Source organism: Macaca nemestrina, chromosome 9 (assembly GCF_043159975.1).
Source record: "Macaca nemestrina isolate mMacNem1 chromosome 9, mMacNem.hap1, whole genome shotgun sequence".
Classification (NCBI taxonomy): Eukaryota; Metazoa; Chordata; class Mammalia; order Primates; family Cercopithecidae; genus Macaca; species Macaca nemestrina.
In genome coordinates, this window is record NC_092133.1 from 80,576,894 (window position 1) to 80,596,289 (window position 19,396).

General features: G+C 38.2%; 1 protein-coding gene across 12 annotated transcripts in view; it reads left to right on the forward strand.

Annotated features, from left to right (window-relative positions):
- The window catches only part of LOC105495992 (coiled-coil serine rich protein 2), a 184,757-nt gene that overhangs the window by 94,495 nt on the left and 70,866 nt on the right, over window positions 1–19,396 (forward strand). For 10 of the 12 annotated variants that reach the window (XM_011766009.3, XM_024797365.2, XM_011766012.2 and 7 more), the window contains 2 exons: window positions 4,571–4,661; window positions 12,482–12,644. In XM_011766009.3, coding sequence (XP_011764311.1) covers window positions 4,571–4,661; window positions 12,482–12,644 — 254 coding nt within the window. Of the gene's footprint in view, window positions 1–4,570; window positions 4,662–11,670; window positions 11,802–12,481; window positions 12,645–19,396 lie in introns of those variants that run through there. The other 2 variants (XM_011766016.2, XM_011766015.2) reach the window with 2 other exon arrangements.

A 19,396-nucleotide genomic window follows, 5' to 3' on the forward strand; every position in this document is an offset into this window, starting at 1 on the left:
TTCTCTCTCAACTACTCAACTTTTCTCCCAAAAAGGGTGTATGCGTCCAGGAATTTATCTGTTTCTTCTAGATTTTCTAGTTTATGTGCATAGAGGTATTTATAGTATTCTCTGATGATTGTTTCTATTTCTGTGGGGTCAGTGGTGATATTCCCCTTATCATTTCTGATTATGTTTATTTGATTCTTCTCTCTTTTCTTCTTATTAGTCTAGCTAGTTGTCTATTAACTTTTTCAAAAAACTGTTCCTGGATTCGTTCATTTTTTTTTTTTTTTTTTGGGAAGGGATTTCTGTGTCTCCATCTTCTTCAGTTTAGCTCTGATCTTGGTTATTTCTTGTGTTTTGCTCACTTTGGGGTTGGTTTGCTCTTTGTTCTCTAGTCCTTTTAGTTGTGATGTTAGGTTGTTAACTTGAGATCTTTTTAGCTTTTTGATGTGGGCATTTAGTGCTATAAATTTCCCTCTTAACACTGCTTTAACTGCATCCCAGAGATTGTGGTATGTTTTCTTTTTGTTCTCCTTACTTTCAAAGAACTTCTTGATTTCTGCCTTACTCTCATTATTTTCTCAAGAGTCATTCAGGAGAAGGTTGTTCAATTTCCATGTAGTTGTGTAGTTTTGAGTGAATTTCTCAATCTTGAGTTCTAATTTGGTTGAACTATGGTCCGAGACACTGTTATGATTTCAGTTCTTTTGCATTTGCTGAGGAGCGTTTTACTTTTGATTATGTGATCAATTTTAGAGTAAGTGCCCTGTGGCCATGAGAAGAATGCATATTCTGTTGTTTTTGGGTGGAGAGTCCTGTATATATCTATCAGGTCTACTTGATCCAGATCTGAGTGCAGGTCCTGAATATCTTTGTTAATTTTCTGTCTCAATGATCTTTCTAATATTGTCACTGGGGTGTTAATGTCTCCCACTGTTATTGTGTGGGAGTCTGCATCTCTTTGTAGGTCTCTAAAAACTTGCTTTCTGAATCTGGGTACTCCTATTTTGGCTGCATATATATTTAGGATAGTTAGGTCTTCTTGTTGAATTGAACCTTTTACCATTATGTAATGCCCTTCTGTGTCTTTTTTGATCTTTCTTGGTTTAAAGTCTATTTTGTCAGAAACCAGGAGTGAAACCTCTGCTTTTTTATGTTTTCCATTTGCTTGGTAAATATTCCTCCCTCCCTTTATTTTGAGCCTATGTGTGTCTCTGTATGCAAGATGGGTCTTTTGAAGACAGCATACCAGTGGATTTTGGCTAATTATTTAGATTGCCATTCTGTGTCTTTTAATTGGGGCATTTAGCCCATTTACATTTAAGGTTAGTATTGTGTGTAAATTTGATCTTGTCATCATGATGCTAGCTGGTTATTTTGCAGACTTGTTTATGTGGTTGCTTCATCGTGTTACTTGTTTGTGTACTTCAGTGTGCTTTTGTAGTGGCTGGTAATGGTTTTTCCTTTCTGTATTTAGTGTTTCCTTCAGGAGCTCTTGCAAAGCAGACTCCTTTGCTTATGAAGCTTAGTTTGGCTGGATATGAAATTCTGGGTTGGAAATTATTTTCTTTAAGAATGTTGTCTATTGTTCCCCAACCTCTTCCTGGCTTGTAGGGTTTCCACTGAGAGGTCTGCTATTAGTCTGATTGGCTTTCCTTTGTGGGTGACCTGGTCTTTCTCTCTGGCTGCCCTTAACATTTTTTTTTTTCTTTTCGACCTTGAGAATCTGATGATTATGTGTCTTGGGGTTGATCTTCTCATGGAATATCTTATTGGGGTTCTCTGCAGTTCCTGAATTTGAATGTTGGCCTGTCTTGCTACCTGGGGGAAGTTCTTCTGGATGATATCCTGAAGTATGTTTCCCAAGTTGGTTCCATTCTCCCCATCTCTTTCAGGTATCCCAATCAGTTATAGGTTTGGTCTCTTTACATAATTGCATATTTTTCAGAGATTTTTTTCATTTATTTTCATTCTTTTTTCTCTAATTTTGTCTGCTTGTTTTATTTCAGCAAGATGGTCGTTAAGCTCTGAGATTCTTTCCTCTGCTTGGTCTGTTGTGCTATTGATACTGGTGATTACATTGGGAAGTTCTCATGTTGTGATTTTCAGCTCCATCAGGTCAGTTATGTTCCTCTCTCAACTGGCTATTTTGACTATCAGCTTCTGTGTTGTTTTATCATTCGGAGCTGCTTTGCATTAGGTTACAACATGCTCCTTTAGCTCAGCAAAGTTTGTTGTTACTCACCTTCTGAAGCCTACTGTGTCAGTTCAGCCATCTCATCCTCAGCCCAGTTCTGTGCCCTTGCTGGAGAGGTGTTGTGGTCATTTGCAGGAGATGAGGCACTCTGGCCTTTTGAGTTTTCAGCGTTTTTGCACTGATTCTTTCTCATATTTGTGGGCTTATCTACTTTCGATCTTTGAGGTTGCTGACCTTTGAATGGGATTTTTGTGGGGTCTTTTTTGTTGATGTTTTTATTGCTGTTGTTTTCTGTTTGTTTTCCTTTTAACAGTCAGGCTACTCCTCCAAAGGGCTGCTGGGGTTTGCTGGCATTCCTCTTCAGACCCTAGTTGCCTCAGTTTTTTTCTTACCTGGAGGTATCACCAGTGAAGGCTATGAAACAGCAAAGATGGCAACCTGATCCTTCCTCTGGAAACTCCATTCCAGGGGTTACTGACCTGTTGGCAGCCTGAAGGATGCACCTGTAGGAGGTGGCTGGAGACCCTGTTGGGTGGTCTCATCCATTCGGGAGAAACAGGATCAGGGACCTACTTAAAGAAGCAGTCTGGCTGCTTTTTGGTAGCACAACTGTGCTGCATTGTGGGGGACCCTTCCTTGTTTGGACTATCTGGACTCTCCGGAGCCAGCAGACTGGATCAGCTGAGTTGACCAGACGGCAGAGATGGTGGCTGCCCCTGCTCCTGGAAACTCAGTCCTTCTCAGGCAGACTCTGGCCTGTCATTGCTGGCTGGCTGGAATTCCAAGTCAGTGGGTCTTAACTTGTAAGGTGCCGTGCAAGTGGGGCCTGCAGAACGACGCTGCTTGGATCCTTGGATTCAGCCACACTCCTAGTGGTATGTAGGGACAGATCTGCCTTGCCGGGAATCCCAGGGGTGGAATATGCAAAACTCTTGCATCTCTGTGTGTGCCCGAACTGCTGCCCTACCTGGACTCCACACTGCTCTGTGTATTGGTGACATGGTCTTATGAGAGGATCTCCTGTTCTGCTGGTTGCAAAGACCTGTGGGAGAAGTGTGGTTTCCCCAGGTGGGATTGCACAATCACTCACCATTTCCCTTGGCTGAGGTTGGGAGTTCCTTTGGCTCCACATGGGTCCCAGGTGGACTGTTGCCCCACCCTGCTTTTCTTCATTCTCTGTGGGTGAAACTATTTGTCTAGTCAGTCCCAATGTGAGAACCTGGATATTTCAGTTGAAGGTGGTGAATTCACTCGCTGCTTTCATTCCTCTCCATGAGTGCCATAGACTATAGCTGCTTCTAATTGGCCATCTTGGCACTCTCTCCTGTTTGCTTTAAATGTGTACAGTTTAATTGCATGTCAAACATTCTGCAAGAGTTTTTTAAAATGAAAAAAAAAATTTCCAGAGATTTTGTTTTTCAGATAATTTTTCTAGTTACTTTTGGAGGGGCCAACACAAAATTGAACATATTTGCATGGAACACCCAACATAGGAAACAGTTTTAATTTTATTCATATTGTCTGTAATAAAGTAGATATTTCCCTTCTATAAGAGTTTTTTATGACCATGATGTCTCAGTCTTTTAAAAGTTTGTTGGACTTTTGATCTTTTTACTTGTATATACTAAGGAAAGGTCTTATGATATTTGGATTCATTCTTGGATTGTAAGGACTCACCAGTGGGCTATAGGTCAAACTGAGTTTATTACCTTGACCTTAGTTTTTGTTTATTCAGTTCTTTAGGCTTCAGCACAATAGTCTTTGAAAATAAAACACTTCTTTTCTAAGAAGTGATAATAGCTGGTAAGATTGCAAATAAAAGCCAGCAGGGACTGCGTATGCCAGTTTGAATAGTCTAGTACTATCATAGAAAAAGAATAAATTGAGTCCAGCCAAGGAGGTGACAGAGTGCTTAATGGTAGCAGGAGGTAAGTTTGGCACAGTAAAGGAAATGGAATAACCACATTATTAAAGACTTATTTTATTATTTATGTAAGTGGTCCCATCCCTGGACATAATAAAACATAGCCTCTCACCTCTTATACCAATTATGAATAACTTTTGGGTGATTCTTTACTATTTTTGATTCTTCAATATGTTACCAGGGAAGATGTTAAAAACATGGACTTAAAGTTTTTTAATATGTAAATAAAAATCTGTTGGGGAGGAAGACTAGGAGGGAGGAAGACTAGGAGAAGGATGTTAGAAATAGCTTAAACTAGTTGAATCTATTTTTATTTAAAAAAATTTAAAACCTGTTTTATTCTATTCTTTCAGTGCAGATAATGAGCAAATTCAGTATATCATATAGTTCAATTTCTAAAAATAATGGTTGTACATATCCTTAGAGCTAGATTATAGTATATTTTTTACTGCTTTTGTTCACAGGATATTTTGAATAATCTTGAATCATGTGACCTTGAGGATGATGATCTTATGCTTGATGTGGATCTGCCTGAGGATGCACCTCTTGAAAATGGTAAGTTGAAACAATATTGAACCTTCAGAGGTATATACTTGAGCTACTTGACTGTAGCCAATTTGATATTTGTTGCTTGCAGACTTCGTAATCTTAATGGAGCCTTTCAGACTGAGAATCAGTCTTAAGTGATATAAAATAGGTTCATTTGCAAACTAACTTAAATATTTAAAACCTGATTTTGTAAGTCTTAGATATAATTCTCTATGATCCAATAACATTTTATACCATAAAGTAAGTTGCAGATAAGAGTTGTCTTTTCTTTTTCTGTGTATGTACCCAGTTTTTCCTCCCTTTATCTCGTATTGATTTGAGGAAGAAATGTATTTACAGAAACATACCATCTGACTTGTGAAACACTATAATATCTTAATTTGATAAATATTTTATAAAGATTAATTCTGGAAAGTGATGACCTTCTGAATGGATCATTCTGTACATTTTACTCCCAATTCTAGTCTGTCTTTCTCTCTAGATCCCAGTAACTGCTGGGGTGAGGCTTTAGATAATCCATATGGGAGAGGGGACTTAGGTTCTTTTTGCTCCAATGACATAGCACTTGTAGGATTTTTTTTATCTTAAGGACTGTTGGAGAATCAGAAACCAGCATAAAAAAGCCCTGGGGGCAAAGGTTGAAATGGGGATACTCCTGGGGAGAGGGCTGCCCTTAGGAATCTGAGAATTTCCTGTCAATCAACATTTGCCTGGTCTCACAGGCCTCTATGGGCTAGAAATAAAGTAAAAATGGTGAGTGGGATCCTTTTATCCATGGTGCTAGAAAAATGCAAGGAATATTTCAGAGAGGTGAGGTATCTGTCCTAATGCTTCACTGGAGTGTTAGTAGCCTGCTTTACTGCTTTACTACCAGCTTCTATTTGTCATACTGGTGAGGCTTTTATTTTTCCTGCCGGAATGCTGTATGGCATTCTCAAAATCTCAGTTGCTTTCAAAATAAACATTTATTTTTCTAATTTATGGATCTAAGGATTAGCTGGGAAGCTGAGGCTATGGGACTGGCTTGAGGTCTATTCCATGTTTCTTCATTTTGAGACGAGGACCACTTTGGGGCAGGTTGTTCTCATGACAGCAGAAATGCAACAGGATGAGCAGAAACATGCATATTATGTCTCTTAAAGTCTTAGCTAAGAGCTAGCACTTTTTTTTTTTTTAGAATAACAAAAAATATTTTACTAAAACATAAGATTTACAAAAGTTTCCAGATAAACCATACCAAATGGTCACAAGATTTTTTGAAGTGGGGAATCTACACTTGACAGCAAAGCCACAGTGTTATTAGTGAGGGTTTGATAGTTGTTTAGTGTTCCCATTTTAGTTCAAACAATCCAAGCTTGTCCATCTGCATTGTCTAAATAAGGTTAGATTTGGTTAGAAAGCGTATTCTAAAGAACTGCTTAGCAGCTTTTAACCAATGCAATTAGATCACCAAAAAAAGGGAGAAAGGAGCCCATAAAATTAAAATAAAATCACCTCCCTCCTCAAAAAATAAAATAAAATAAAATAAAAATAAATGAAATAAAATAAAAAAGAAAAACACCCAGACCCCTGGAGCTAACCTGACAACCACTTTCATTTACAGAAGACACTTATTTCTAAGCACATTCTTTTGGCCAAAGCAGGTGACATGGCCAAACCTAGCACATTTGGGACTGGGAAGTGTATTCTTCATAATGAAGGCTCTGCACATGATAGAGGACATTGCATGTATAATTCCGTAAGGAGAGAATGAGAAGGTGAGGACAATATCCACTACTCTCTCACAGCGATAGAGATTGTTATACCTTTTTGTGGTTCTGCTGTCGCTTAGTATGCTCTGGCAAACAGCTGAGTTCTAGTGCTGAAAAAGAAAAAAATCACAGGTAACACTGAGGAAGAACAAGGAAAATGACAGAACCCTGGGAATTAGAGTAGTCCAAGGAGATAATCACTTAGATGGAATTGCAGCACAATTTTTTTCTGGAGTTAAAAGACAAGATTTCCCAACAGAACAGTTTATTCAGTAAATGACAGAAAGCATCACTGCTATTGAATCCAAATTAGTGACTTGAAAGATCAAGTAGAAAAATATTGTAGAACACAGAGGAAAAACATAAACCATTGGAAAGTTATAGGGGAAGAATAATGAGACTTGATGATCTGGGAAATTTAATGGTAATTTTTAGGGCTGGTAGTGAGGAGTGAGGGATTTACTTCCTCGGAATAAATCACATGCTAGGTAATGCATTTTACTTTGACAGAATTATAACAACTTCTCTTGGAAACTTTATGCCCTTTCTGAGTGGAAGCAGAGAGAAAGCATCTTAGAGCCTGCCTTATCTTTAGCAGACAACAGAAAGTTACCCAAATATTAGATAAAACTACAATCGCAGGGAAATTTAGTCTTTGAGGTCTTGATTGGGGACTTGTGAAAAGTAGGAGGGAACTCTTGGAAACATCCCACGTAAACAGTACTTTAGATTTTTCTAGAAGAAGGCAAACAACTATTGGCTATTTCGAGTAAAGGAACATTAAAGAAAGCATGTAAGAACATGGATCTAAAATATGTAGCCTCCTGAGGCACCAAAGATAAAATAATATCTAGGTTTGGTACTATAGGAAAGTGGGAAATTATTGTTTTTATGACTCTTAAGTCCCAAATGACTATACACATCCATTACAGTTTTTTGGCTGGGAAGATGAGAATGTTACAGGGACTGGTAGAGGTTTAGGGAGTCTTATAATATGCTTTCCACTACAGGTTTTAGTCCTTTATAGGTTCTGGTTGTTGATTATATTATGCAGGTTTGATAAACATTTAGACTGGGGCTAGGCGTGGTGACTCACGCCTGTAATCCCAGCTCTTTGGGAGGCTGAGGCGGGCAGATCACGAGGTCAGGAGATTGAGACCATCCTGGCTAACATGTTGAAACCCAATCTCTACTAAAAATAGAAAAAAATTAGCTGAGCGTGGAGGCACACGCCTGTAGTCCCAGCTACTTGGGATACTGAGGCAGGAGAATTGCTTAAACCTGGGAGGCAGAGATTGCAGTGAGCTGAGATCGTGCCACTGTACTCCAGCCTGGGCGACAGAGCGAGACTCCATCTCCAAAAAAAAAGTTAGATTGCTCACTGTGAACCATAACGAATGGTTTCAGTGCCCCTAATTCTACCAGTACCAGTGGAGTTTTGGCCCACAGAAGAGTGGCACCTCACTGAAATCTTTAATTTGGATACAAGTTTGCTGTGACCTCATTATGAATGACAGTTGTTAAATTGTCATTTCATGGAAGAAGCCATGAGGAGACTCTTTGTTCCGGTGAATGCATTTGTGCAGTTAATCTTTCCCTACTAAGTGATATATGTAGTCACACAAAGAAGGAGAGAATGTTGGTCAAATGTTTTCTGGACATTTGTGGGCTAGGATTTAGAGACTGTTATTGGAGGAAAGTTTTTGGAGATTGTATTAATCCATTCTCATGCTGCCATAAAGAACTGCCCAAGACTGGGTAATTTATACAGGAAAGAGGTTTAGTTGACTTACAGTTTTGCATGGCTGGGGAGACCGCAGGAAACTTACAGTCATGGTGGAAGGGGGAGCAAACACGTCCTTCTTCACATGACAGCAGGAGAGAGAAGTGCTGAGCAAAGGGGGAAAAGCCCCTTATAAAACAATGAGATCTCATGAGAACTCACTATCACAAGAACATCATGGAGGAAACTGCCCCCATGATTCAGTTATTTCCACCTGGTCCTGCCCTTGATACATGGGGATTATTGCAATTCAAGGTGAGATATGGGTGGGGACACAGAGCCATACCATGTCAGAGAATGTAGGGGCAGAAAAATACGATACTTTTTCTCAACCATCATAAGGGTCATGGCTGACATACCTATAACAAAAGACAAGTTAACAAAAAAGTGTAACACATTTATTTAATCAAAATTGTACATGACATGGGATTCTTCAGAAATGAAGACCCAAAGACCCAGGGAAAACTCTGATTTTATGCTTAGGCTTGATAAAGAATGGACAGCTGTATAGAAATGTGATTGGACAAAAGGTTATGATCTAATGGTGATAGACTGAGGGCAGGGAGGGTGACCCAGCAAGGACTGTCTGTTCAGATTCTTCTTGGATTCTCTGTAGTATTCCTGCCTCCCACATATGGTGCAGAACCCCTCTGGAATGAGGGTCTTCAAGGAAGAAAGGAAAAGAGAGTGAGTGATCTTTCTAGGTTTTAGGGCTTCCTTTGAGGGAGAGGATTTTTAGTTTCTGTGACCTGCCTTGGGGAGAGGAATTCTGGTTTCTGTAACTCACTTTGGAGAAGGAAGAAGGGCAGGAAACAAGAGGATAGGAAGATCAGAAAGACCTTGCCTCTGAGGCATTTCCAGTTTCCCTTAGTTCAAAATACTCATCTTGCCAAAATGCCACACTTTGTAGTATCATGTTCTGATCCCCAATGGAGAAATCCACACGTGAGTGTTTTGGTGACCCTGAGTGTAAGCTAACAGTTGTGGGGTCTAAGGTTGATATTTTAGTGCCTGTATCAATAAAACACTTGTCAGGTTGTCCTTTAATATTTAGAGAAATTTATTTTTGAGCTTAAGGGTAAAACAGAAAATTTGGTGCTTGACTTCCCCCTCAGAGTACTTTGCTAATCACACTTTTTTCTTCTTTGTTTCTTATCTCATGCTAAAGACTTCCTTCAGAAGGCCTGTATTTTTCTCTAGCAGGGGTTCTCAACTCATAGTTAGGGCCCAGTCTCGCCTGCATCTGCATCTGGTTGTGATCAGCACATTGAATTTTTGAACTGGGATGCCTTCAGGTTCACCAGTTTTTTCTTTAGTTTGCCACAAGCCACCATCATTCCCTATGGCATTACACACATTCAGAGGGACTCATTTTCTTTCTTAATCTTACCTGTTCTGTTTTAAATTTAAATTTATCAGTCTCTGCGTCAGGGGTGGTGGCTCACGCATGTAATCCCAGCACTTGGGAGGGCAAGGCATGTGGATCACTTGAGGTCAGGGGTTCAAGACCAGCCTGGCCAGCACGGTGAAACCCTTTCTCTAGTAAAAATAGAAAAAATTAGACGGGCTTGGTGATGCGTGCCTGTAATCTCAGTTACTCGGGAGGCTGAGGCAGGAGAATACCTTGAACCTGGGAGGTGGAGGCCGCAGTGAGGAAAGATCATGCCACTGCACTCCAGCTTGAGTGACAGAGCTAGATTTCATCTCAAAATCTTTAATCTTTTCTAAGAAACCACCAGCAGTGTTGTTCCACATTATCTTTTTAGCAGCATTTTAAAATATATAACACGTGATTGATGGATGCCTTGAGAAGTTAAACGTGATACTTTCTGCAGAATCTTGGAGCAGTCATTTCTCTAGAGCTTAAGCCCACTTTGTCTCAGTTTGAACATTAGTCTTTTGTGGTTATGGCAAATGTTTGCTTCCAGTGCTTACTTGCCATTATGCCCATGTTTGAGTTCAAGTTTCAATAAAGATTCCTCAATTTGGAGTCTGTATGTGGAACCTACAACTTTTAGCAAATACGAAAGCACCACATCAGTTTCTACATTGTAATTGCTCACAATATTTAACCCATCTCCTGGCCTATTCACGCGATTTGCTTGCTTCGTCCTCTGTGTGGACAGTGTTGATACCATTCGAATAACCTATCAAGTTGTTTTTTTGACAATGTTTCTTGCTTTGGGAGTGAGTGGAATTTCTCTTGCCTAAATTGAGGAAAAATATGAATTCGGAACAGTTAAATGTAGATTATCCCTTCATTATATAGAGTTACTTAAACTAAAGAAACATTTTAATACCATGTAGAAATACTTAACTGGGTCTTGACTGAATCTATGAATATAATACAAATACGAATTTATATATGATGTTTCTAAAGGCACTAAGCTAAAAGCAATTTTAAATCTTGAAGCCTGGGCATGGTGATTCAGGCCGGTAAGCCCAGCACTTTGGGAAGGTGAGGTGGAAGAATCCCTTGAGGCCAGGATTTTGAGACCAGCCTGGGCAGTATAGCAAGACCCCATCTCTTAAAAAAAAAACAAAAACAAAAGACTGTGCATGGCCTCTCATGCCTGTAGTCCTAGCTGGTCTGGAGGTTGAGGCGGAAGGATCACTTGAGCTCAGGAGTTTGGGGTTACAGTGAGCTATGATTGCACCACTATACTTTAGCCTGGGTGACAGATTGAGACCCTGTCTCATCAAACAAAAAGAAAAACCTTCTCGAGATGATTATTTTAAATTTTCTTTTGCTATCTTATTTTCTACTTCTGACATTTTTGGACATAATGGTCACCATGCCTTTATTTGTGAAGTTTTCTATAAGTGAACTTAAAAAAAAAAAAAAAAAAAACTTGGTTTATTCCTGTAAGATGACAACAAATTGAAATAAGTTCAAATGTAAGGTTTCTTTTAAAACATGAAAAAAATTTTTTTTCACATTATTAAATGTATATTTCTTCTTAAGGTGATTCTAGTGAATATAAACAAAATTTCAGTGTCCTTTAAAAAATGTGTGTAAATTGTTACACATTTCGAAGAAATACATTAAAATGAATTCAGTATATATGAGAACTGAACATCTGTACTTTTCAAACTACAATATCCTTTTTTGGAATGCCAAAGTTTGTTTTTATCCCGTATACTGTAATGAAACACTCGTCATGTTTCAAATTCAAGTTTTTGGTTCAGTGAAACAGTAATTTAAATAAGCGAGGTTTTGTTTTTGTTTTTGTTTTTTTAAATGGGGATTATGTTGATTTTTATAGCTTTTTATTACAAGGAATTCTGAACATGCAGGACTTGAACTTTCTCATGTAGTAGTTCTCAGACTAGAGAAACCTTTCCTGTTCTGTGGCTTGGGTTAGTGTTTAGCAGTATTTTTAGTAACCGTCCTAAGTCAGTAGCTATGTAAGCACTGAGTGAAGATGGAGTCACAGGGCAAACTGGGCTTGCTTCCCACAGGGAGGGCTGGGAGTTGAGCAGGAAGGAAGGCCTGTTCAGCAGTGCCTTGGGTGCAACTATGTCTGAGTAGGCAGTCGGTAACACAATGTCTCCCTTGTGCAAAGTAACTCTCTTAGTGAGTGCTCAGATATGTGAGGAAAAAGTATTTGGGTAAGTGAAGAAGCTTGGGGTGTTTCAAAGAGATTCTTTTCGTGTTTTTGTGGTATTTGGATTTAAGGGAGTGTACTGTTTGTTGCTGCAAAGTACTGGCTTTGTTTTCAGTGGCATTTTAGACTTTAGAACAAGCTCCTATTGCAGGCAGATTGAAGCGTCTTTCTTTCTGAAAATGTGAGCTTAATTTTAAAAGTGTGATTTGTTTGTGATGAAAAGTTAATTTGTGCTTCTGGAAATCAATGAAAATTAATTGTAGCAGTCATTTATAGGAATGAATTCTCTTAAAAATCTACTGTTTCCTGTCATTTTCATTCTGAAATCAGAGCCAACTTGTGACAGTGATAAAAACCACCTAAAACTGATTATGAGTGTTTAGATGTATAATGTTGATTTCCAGGATAATTTGCCTGTTTTAAAACAGTGTGGCAGTTAATTGTTTACATGACTGTGATATAAAAGTTTTATAATTTACTTCATTTTTAATGATATTAAGTTCAGTTTTCACCAGAAGAACTGGTTATGCTTTTAGAAATCTTGATATTGTGATTAACATAAATGGCTGGTATTTTTAGAATATTATTTTTATATTTTCAGCAACGTTTATTTATCAAGCTATAAGAGTTAACTTTTATGGAGTATGTACATGTTTATAGTCTTTTTCTTTTGAATCTGTCTAGTGGAGTGTGACAATATGAACCGCTTTGACCGACCAGACAGAAATGTTCGGCAGCCTCAGGAAGGTTTTTGGAAAAGGCCACCCCAGAGGTGGAGTGGACAGGAGCATTACCATCTCAGCCACCCTGACCACTATCATCACCATGGAAAAAGTGACTTGAGCAGGTAAGTACTGTCCTAACTTAGATTTTATTTGCTGTCCTCTGATTTTGAATTATAATTCTCCCTTTTCCACAACCCTCAAAAAACCTGTTTTTATCTGGTTTGTTTTTAGAGGCACCAAAAAGCACTCAAGTTTTATGTGGTACTAATTGGAATAATATGTCTAATTTGTTCTTTTTGACCCAAATGTTTTTTCATTAGTTTTATCATAAATATAAATACTTTATGTATATCTGCTTTTTGGACTTCAAGTTATGGTATGATTTTCTAGCTCTCATTTGGAAATGATGAAATGTTAATTTTGTTAAATTTATAGTTTTTCCAAATAATATTTAAAATTAGTGCCAAGTGATTGGTCGTCTTTTGCTCATGTAATAAGTTAAAATTTAAAAATTCCACAAGTACCATTAAAAACAGAGGAAGGTACTGTTTAGTGCTGAAGGTACTGTTTAGTCTTTTCTTTTTCAAAGTAGAAGATAGTCTTTAAATTGATCAGATCTTATTTTGTAATGAGGCTCCGTAGTCACTGAAACCTGGGATCAAAACCTGACCTGGCACAGATTAGCTTTGCAAGCTTAGATAATTTATTTAAACCATCTCCACTTTACTATCTTTAAAACATAATTAATAATATCTCTCTCAGTGTTTGAGAATCAGGGGTAAAAGTGCCTAGAGTAGTGTCTGGTTTACAGTAGGCACTCATGGAAGTTATTAGTTTTTCCTTTTCACTTTCTTATCTCATTCCACAGGGATTTCAGGTCATTTTGGAGCACATTTACAATACAAATAGTTCAACTGGTTTAAAGAAATAATGGAAGAAAAACATGGTGTTGTATAGTTCCTAAAGTGAGGGAAAACATTGATTCTAAGATTCTTTGCAGTGAAAGCAAAGAATAAAATTCAATTTATTACAACATACACAGTATGCATAAGTTAAAGGGTGTGTTTTTTTCCTGAATTAGTTTGTCAGAAAAGTTAAGCAACATTTTCAAACAACTGTTCCTTGGATGTCAACAGTTGTAGAAAAAGAGAGGGTCCCCGGTCAAATGAGTGTGAGAATGAATAGATTATAAATATTTTTTAAATGGCGGACTCCATTGTGCTTTTGTGTATAAATATAGTACTGTGATTTTGCAAAAGGTGGTAAAAGATATAATATGTAGCCATTTTCCAAAACGTGATCACAAATCCCTTATACTTAGTTTATTTTAAGGGACTATGGTGTGGATCATGCACACAAGTGGTTCTTACTGAGGAGAGAAAAATGTACAGCATTCTTAGGGGTTGCTAATTTGACTGACTTAGCACAGAACTTCCCAACAATTGGGCTGAGGTATAGTGGTTTGTTGTGAATGGATATAGATTGATCAGTTCATTGAAACTCTCAATCTTTGGGGTGTTGGTGCTGGGTTTGAGACACCCAGATCCACCTGAGCAAGTTATGGGATGGGTGGTACAGAAAGAAACCTCCTCCAAGACGAGCCTTACCCCAGCATAACTTAAAACTATTAATCTCTCTCTGTGCCTTGATATTAGAAAGGTTTGGGTGTACTAGCCCCAGGGCCTTTTCAATATTGCATGTGCAAAAGACCTTTTTCCATTCTAAAACTTCCTGAGTATTGCTTCGCTTTCTTCTGTCCCTTAACTCCCATTATTATTGTCATTAGTTGTAGGATCATGCCTTATCCTTTACTCAGGGGTATTGGAAGACTGGTGGTTGAGAACTAATACATCCACTCATGTTCTCATCGTAATACTCCTCTGTCTTTTTACCTGGTCTAATCTTCCTCTTTTCTTTTCCGCCTAGACCTCCTTTTTTTCTACACCTTTTGATATGCTATCTGGAATTCTCGCATATCCTAGCACACTCACATTCTTCATCTCTTCACCTACATTCTTCTAATCATAACTGAAACCTAGCTCTTTCCCAAATGTACTACTTCCCCAGGAACATTTTTACACCGAAGATTCTTATTTTCCAGTCACCCTCTTCAGTGAAACTCCTCTTCACTGGTTCCTACCTGGAGCTTACAAAAAGGCTTGGCCCTTGGCCCACTTTCCCTCTTTGTTATAAGCTTTACTGCAGTCCTGAGTGGCTGCAGTGTTCATGTACAAGTCATTTAACCCTCTGTTTGCTTAGTCCTGTAGACAGTGGTCTCCAACCTTTTTGGCACCAAGGACCAGTCTCCTGGAAGACAGATTTTCCACAGGCCACAGGTGGGAGGTTGGGGGATGGTTTTGGGATTGGGATGAAACTCTTCCGCCTCAAATCAGCAGGCATTAGTTAGATTCTCATAAAGCGTGTTCAACCTAGATCCCTTGCATGCGCAGCTCACAAGAGGGTTCGTGCTCCCATGAGAATCTAATGCTGCCACTGATATGACAAGAAGTGGAGCTCCTGTCAGATAAGCAGTAATGCTTGCATGCCTGCCCTCTGCTCACCTCCTGCTGTGCGGCCTAGTTCTTAACAGACTGCAGACTGGTACTGGTCCCTGGCTAGGGGTTTGGGGACCCCAGCTGTAGGATTTTCTGTGAACAAGATACGTTATCTGCAAATAGTTTTTACCTTTTCCTTTCCATTTTGGATGAATTTCTTTTTATCTTTTGCATAATTGCTATGGCTGCAACCTCTGTTGAGTAGAAGTGGTGAAAGCCAATAGGTGTGTCTTGTTTCTGATATTAGAGGGAAAATAAATATTTTAAATATTTTACTGTTAATGTGATGTTAGCTGTGGATTTTAAAAGAGACTTTCTATCAGTTTGAAGTTCCCTTCCATTTATGGATAGTTGAGTGTTTTTATTATGAAAGGGTATTGGATTTTGTCAGTTACTTTTTCTGTGTCTATAGAGATAATCTTTTTTTTCCGCTTTCGTTCTACTAATGTGGAGTAATACACTGACTTTTTCAGATATTGAACCAACCTTGCATTTCTTGGCAAAAGTCTACTTGGTCATGGTATATAATTATTTGGTATGTTGTGTGTTGTGCTGGTATGTTGGTATGTTGTGTGACTCAGTTTGCTAGTATTTTGTTGAAGATTTTTTTTGTGTGTGTGTATATGTATTCTTAAAAAATATTGGTCTGTAGTTTTGTTTTTCTTCTTGAGATATCCTTGTCTTGTTTTGATATCAGGACCACACAGATTGAATTGGGAAGTATTCCTTTCACTTCTACTTTTGGGAAGAGTTTGTGAAGGATTTCTGTGAATTCTTCTTTGAGTGTTTTGTAGTATTGACCAGTGAAGTTATTTGGGCCTGGGCTTTTCTTTGTGGCAGTTTTTTTTGATTGCTAATTTAATTTTTATAGATATTCTGTAGATGTCTTTTTGGTCTTGTTGGTTTATAATGTTGTTTAAATCTTCTACTTTCTCATATATCTCTAATTGTTCTATCCATTATTGAAAGTGAGTTGTTCAAGTCTCTAACTTCACTGTATCTTGTAGGGAAGGTGTGTTAGCAGTAAATTCTCTGCTTTTGTTTATCTGGGAATGTCTTAATTTCTCTTTTATTTTGAAGGATAGTTTTGCCAAATGTAGACTTCTTGGTTGGCAGTGTTCCTTGTAATATTTCAACCCCCATGCTTTCTGATGAGAAATCAGCTGTTAATGTTATTGAGCATGTCTTCCACGTGATGAGTCCCCCCGACCCCCACTGGCTTTTTTTTCTGCATTAAGGATTTTCACTTTTTCTTTGGCTTTCAACAGTTAAATTGTAATATACCCCTCTTTTAGTTTATCATATCTGTAGTTTGTTGAGCCTCCTAGATATGCAGATTAAAGTTTTTCATCAAATTTGGGACATGTTTGGTCATTAGTTACATTCTTTCTGCCCCTCCTCAGTTCACTGTGGCCACTTAACTAAGGGAATGTATGAGCATCATTCCTTGCTTGTCACAAAAAATTTGAAAAAATCAATACAAATAATGTGAAAACTACTTAAATCAGATTTCTCCCTGGCCAGAATTTGTTGTTGTTTTTTTGTGGTTGTTTACTGACTTTTCTAGACAGATTCTGTAAAAAGTCTGTATTTTAAAAAAATATTTGAAGTCTTTGCTTGGTTTGATTAGTGGTCAGCTAATGGTTGGAAGGAGATTTCATTGAATGCCTCGTACTAATAAGTCTCCCGCCCTCCATCAGGGCGCTCTTTGTGTTTGCTTAGGCACACCTACAACTCCTGTAAGTAGTTTGCAACTTAGGCACACCTGCAGTCCCCGGAAGTAGTTTGCAGCTCTGCCTTGGCCTTCACTTCCTGCTTGTTCAGTTTCAAAGTCAGCCAAAGGTGGAAGATTAGGGAATTCTCTGGTATTTCCTTGGCATGTACATCTACAGCCTATACATGTATATGTTCTTCTCTATTCCCAGGACTATATTGGAGCATTTCAAAGCGTCTTGTGGACGTTTCTTTCCTCAGGTTTTCCTTTTATGATTTTTGGTCAGCTTCTTGTTTGTCCCAATTGATATTGCCATTTCAGGCAGCTGAGATTTTAAGCAGTGCACTAGGGATAAGGGAATTAATGAACAAGCTTTGAATCAGCTCAAACCAACTCCTGAGAATGGGCTTTTTCTAGGGAGCTGCCAGAGAGATCAGATCATAGCAGTTCTTTGGAAGTGGTGCTTTTTGGAGAGTTCTAAACCCATTTTGTCCCCCAATCTCTAGTGATTGCTGGATTTCACAGCTGCCATGCTTGTTGGAATGCTTTTGGTTCTCAGGCTACCGCCAAGGTAGGGAGATGGGTGTGGCTATTGGATAAATTAAAATGCCACAGAGCTTGCTGTTTCTCTGAGATTCAGCAGTTTTTATTGATTAAATGCTCCTTAGTTGTCGTAAGCATTTGGCTGACTTCTAGAGTTCTGAAAAAGTTGATTTTGATAAATTTGCCAGTGTTCTTAGTGCTTTAATGGAGGAATGGAGTTTTAGAAATCTCTGTCATTCTGGCATTGTTTCTCTTCATTTGTCATGCTTTATTTTTCTTTCGTTCTTTTTTTTTAAACTAATAGATTTTATATTTTTAGAGCAGCTTTGGGTTTACAGAAAAATTGAGCAAAAATAGAGTTCTCATATGCTTTCTCACCTTCCGTTAGATACAGTTTCTCCTATGATTAACATCTTGCATGATTGTATTATAATTGATGAGTCAATATTGATATTTTATTATTTACTAAAATGCATAGTTTATATTAGGGTTCACTCTGTTTTGTATATTCTATGGGCCTTGACAAATGTATAATGCCATACCATTTCAGTATCATACAGAATAGTTTCACTACCCTTCAGATTCTGTGTGCTCCACTTACTCATCCCTCCCTTCTTTTGCTGAACTTCTGGTAAATACTGATCTTTTTGCTGTTTCTACAGTTTTGCCTTTTCCAGAATGTCAGAGAGCTGTAATCAGATAGTAGATAGTCTTTTCAGATTGACTTCTTTCACTTACCAAAATACATGTAAGGTTCCTCTACATATTTTTGTGGCTTGATATCTCATTAAAAACAAAAAACAAAAAAACTGGCTAGGTGCAGTGGCTTATGCCTGCAGTCACAGCACTTTGAGAGGCCAAGGCTGGAGGATAGCCTGCGCTCAGGAGTTCAGAAAAAGCCTGGGCACATATTGAGTCCTCGTCTTGACAAAAAAATCAAAAAAATTAGCTGGGTGTGGTGGCATGTGTCTATAGTCCCATGTACTCGGGAGGCTGAGGTGGGGGGATCACTTGAACCCAGGAGGTTGAGGCTGCAGTGAGCTGAGATCACCTCACTCTCCAGCCTGGACAACAGAGAGAGACTCTGTCTCAAAAAACATTACTGAATAATATTTCATTGTATGGCTGTACTACAGTTTGTTTATTCATTTACTTACTGAAAAACATCTTGGTTGCTTCTAAGTTTTAACAATTACTAATACAACTGCTATAAACATTTATATACAGATTTTTGCATGGGCGTACATTTTTTACCTCATTTTGGTAAATATCAAGAAGCACTATTGCTGGGTCATATGGGAAGCATATGTTTAATTTGGTAAGAAACTGCCAAACTGTCTTCCAAAGTTGCTTTACCCTTTTGCATTTCCACCAGCGATGAATGAGAGCTTCTGTTGCTGCTCCATATCCTTATCAGCATTTGGTTCTGTGTTTTGAACATTAACTATTAGGTATGTAGTGGTATTTCAGTGTTGTTTTAATTTGCAGTTCCCTAATGATAAATGATACTGAACATTTTCTGACATGCTTATTTGCCATCTGTGTATCATCTTTGGTGATGTGTCTGTTCAGATCTTTGCTCATTTTTATTTTTTTATAATTTCAACTTTGACTTTAGATTCAGTTGCTATATGTGCAGGTTTGTGTCACATATACATGGATATATTGTGTGGTACTGAGATTTGGGATACAGATGATCCCATCACCCAGGTAGTGAGCATAGTACCCAACAATTTTTCAGCCCTTGCTCTTCTTTCCCTCCCCTGTCTAGTAGTCCCCAGTGTCTATGTTACCATTGTTAGGTCTATGAGTACAATGTTTAGCTCCCATTTATAAGTGGGAACTTGTGGTATTTGGTTTTCTCGTCCAGCATTAATTCGCTTAGAATAATGGCCTCTAGCTATTTGCCCATTTTAAAATTGGGTTATTTATTCTCTTGTTGAGTTTTAAGAGTTCTTTGTGTATTTTGGATACCAATCCTTTATCAGATACATGTTTTGCAAATGATTTCTTCCAGTCTGTGACTTATTCTCTTGATAGTACTTTTTGCAGGACAGATTTT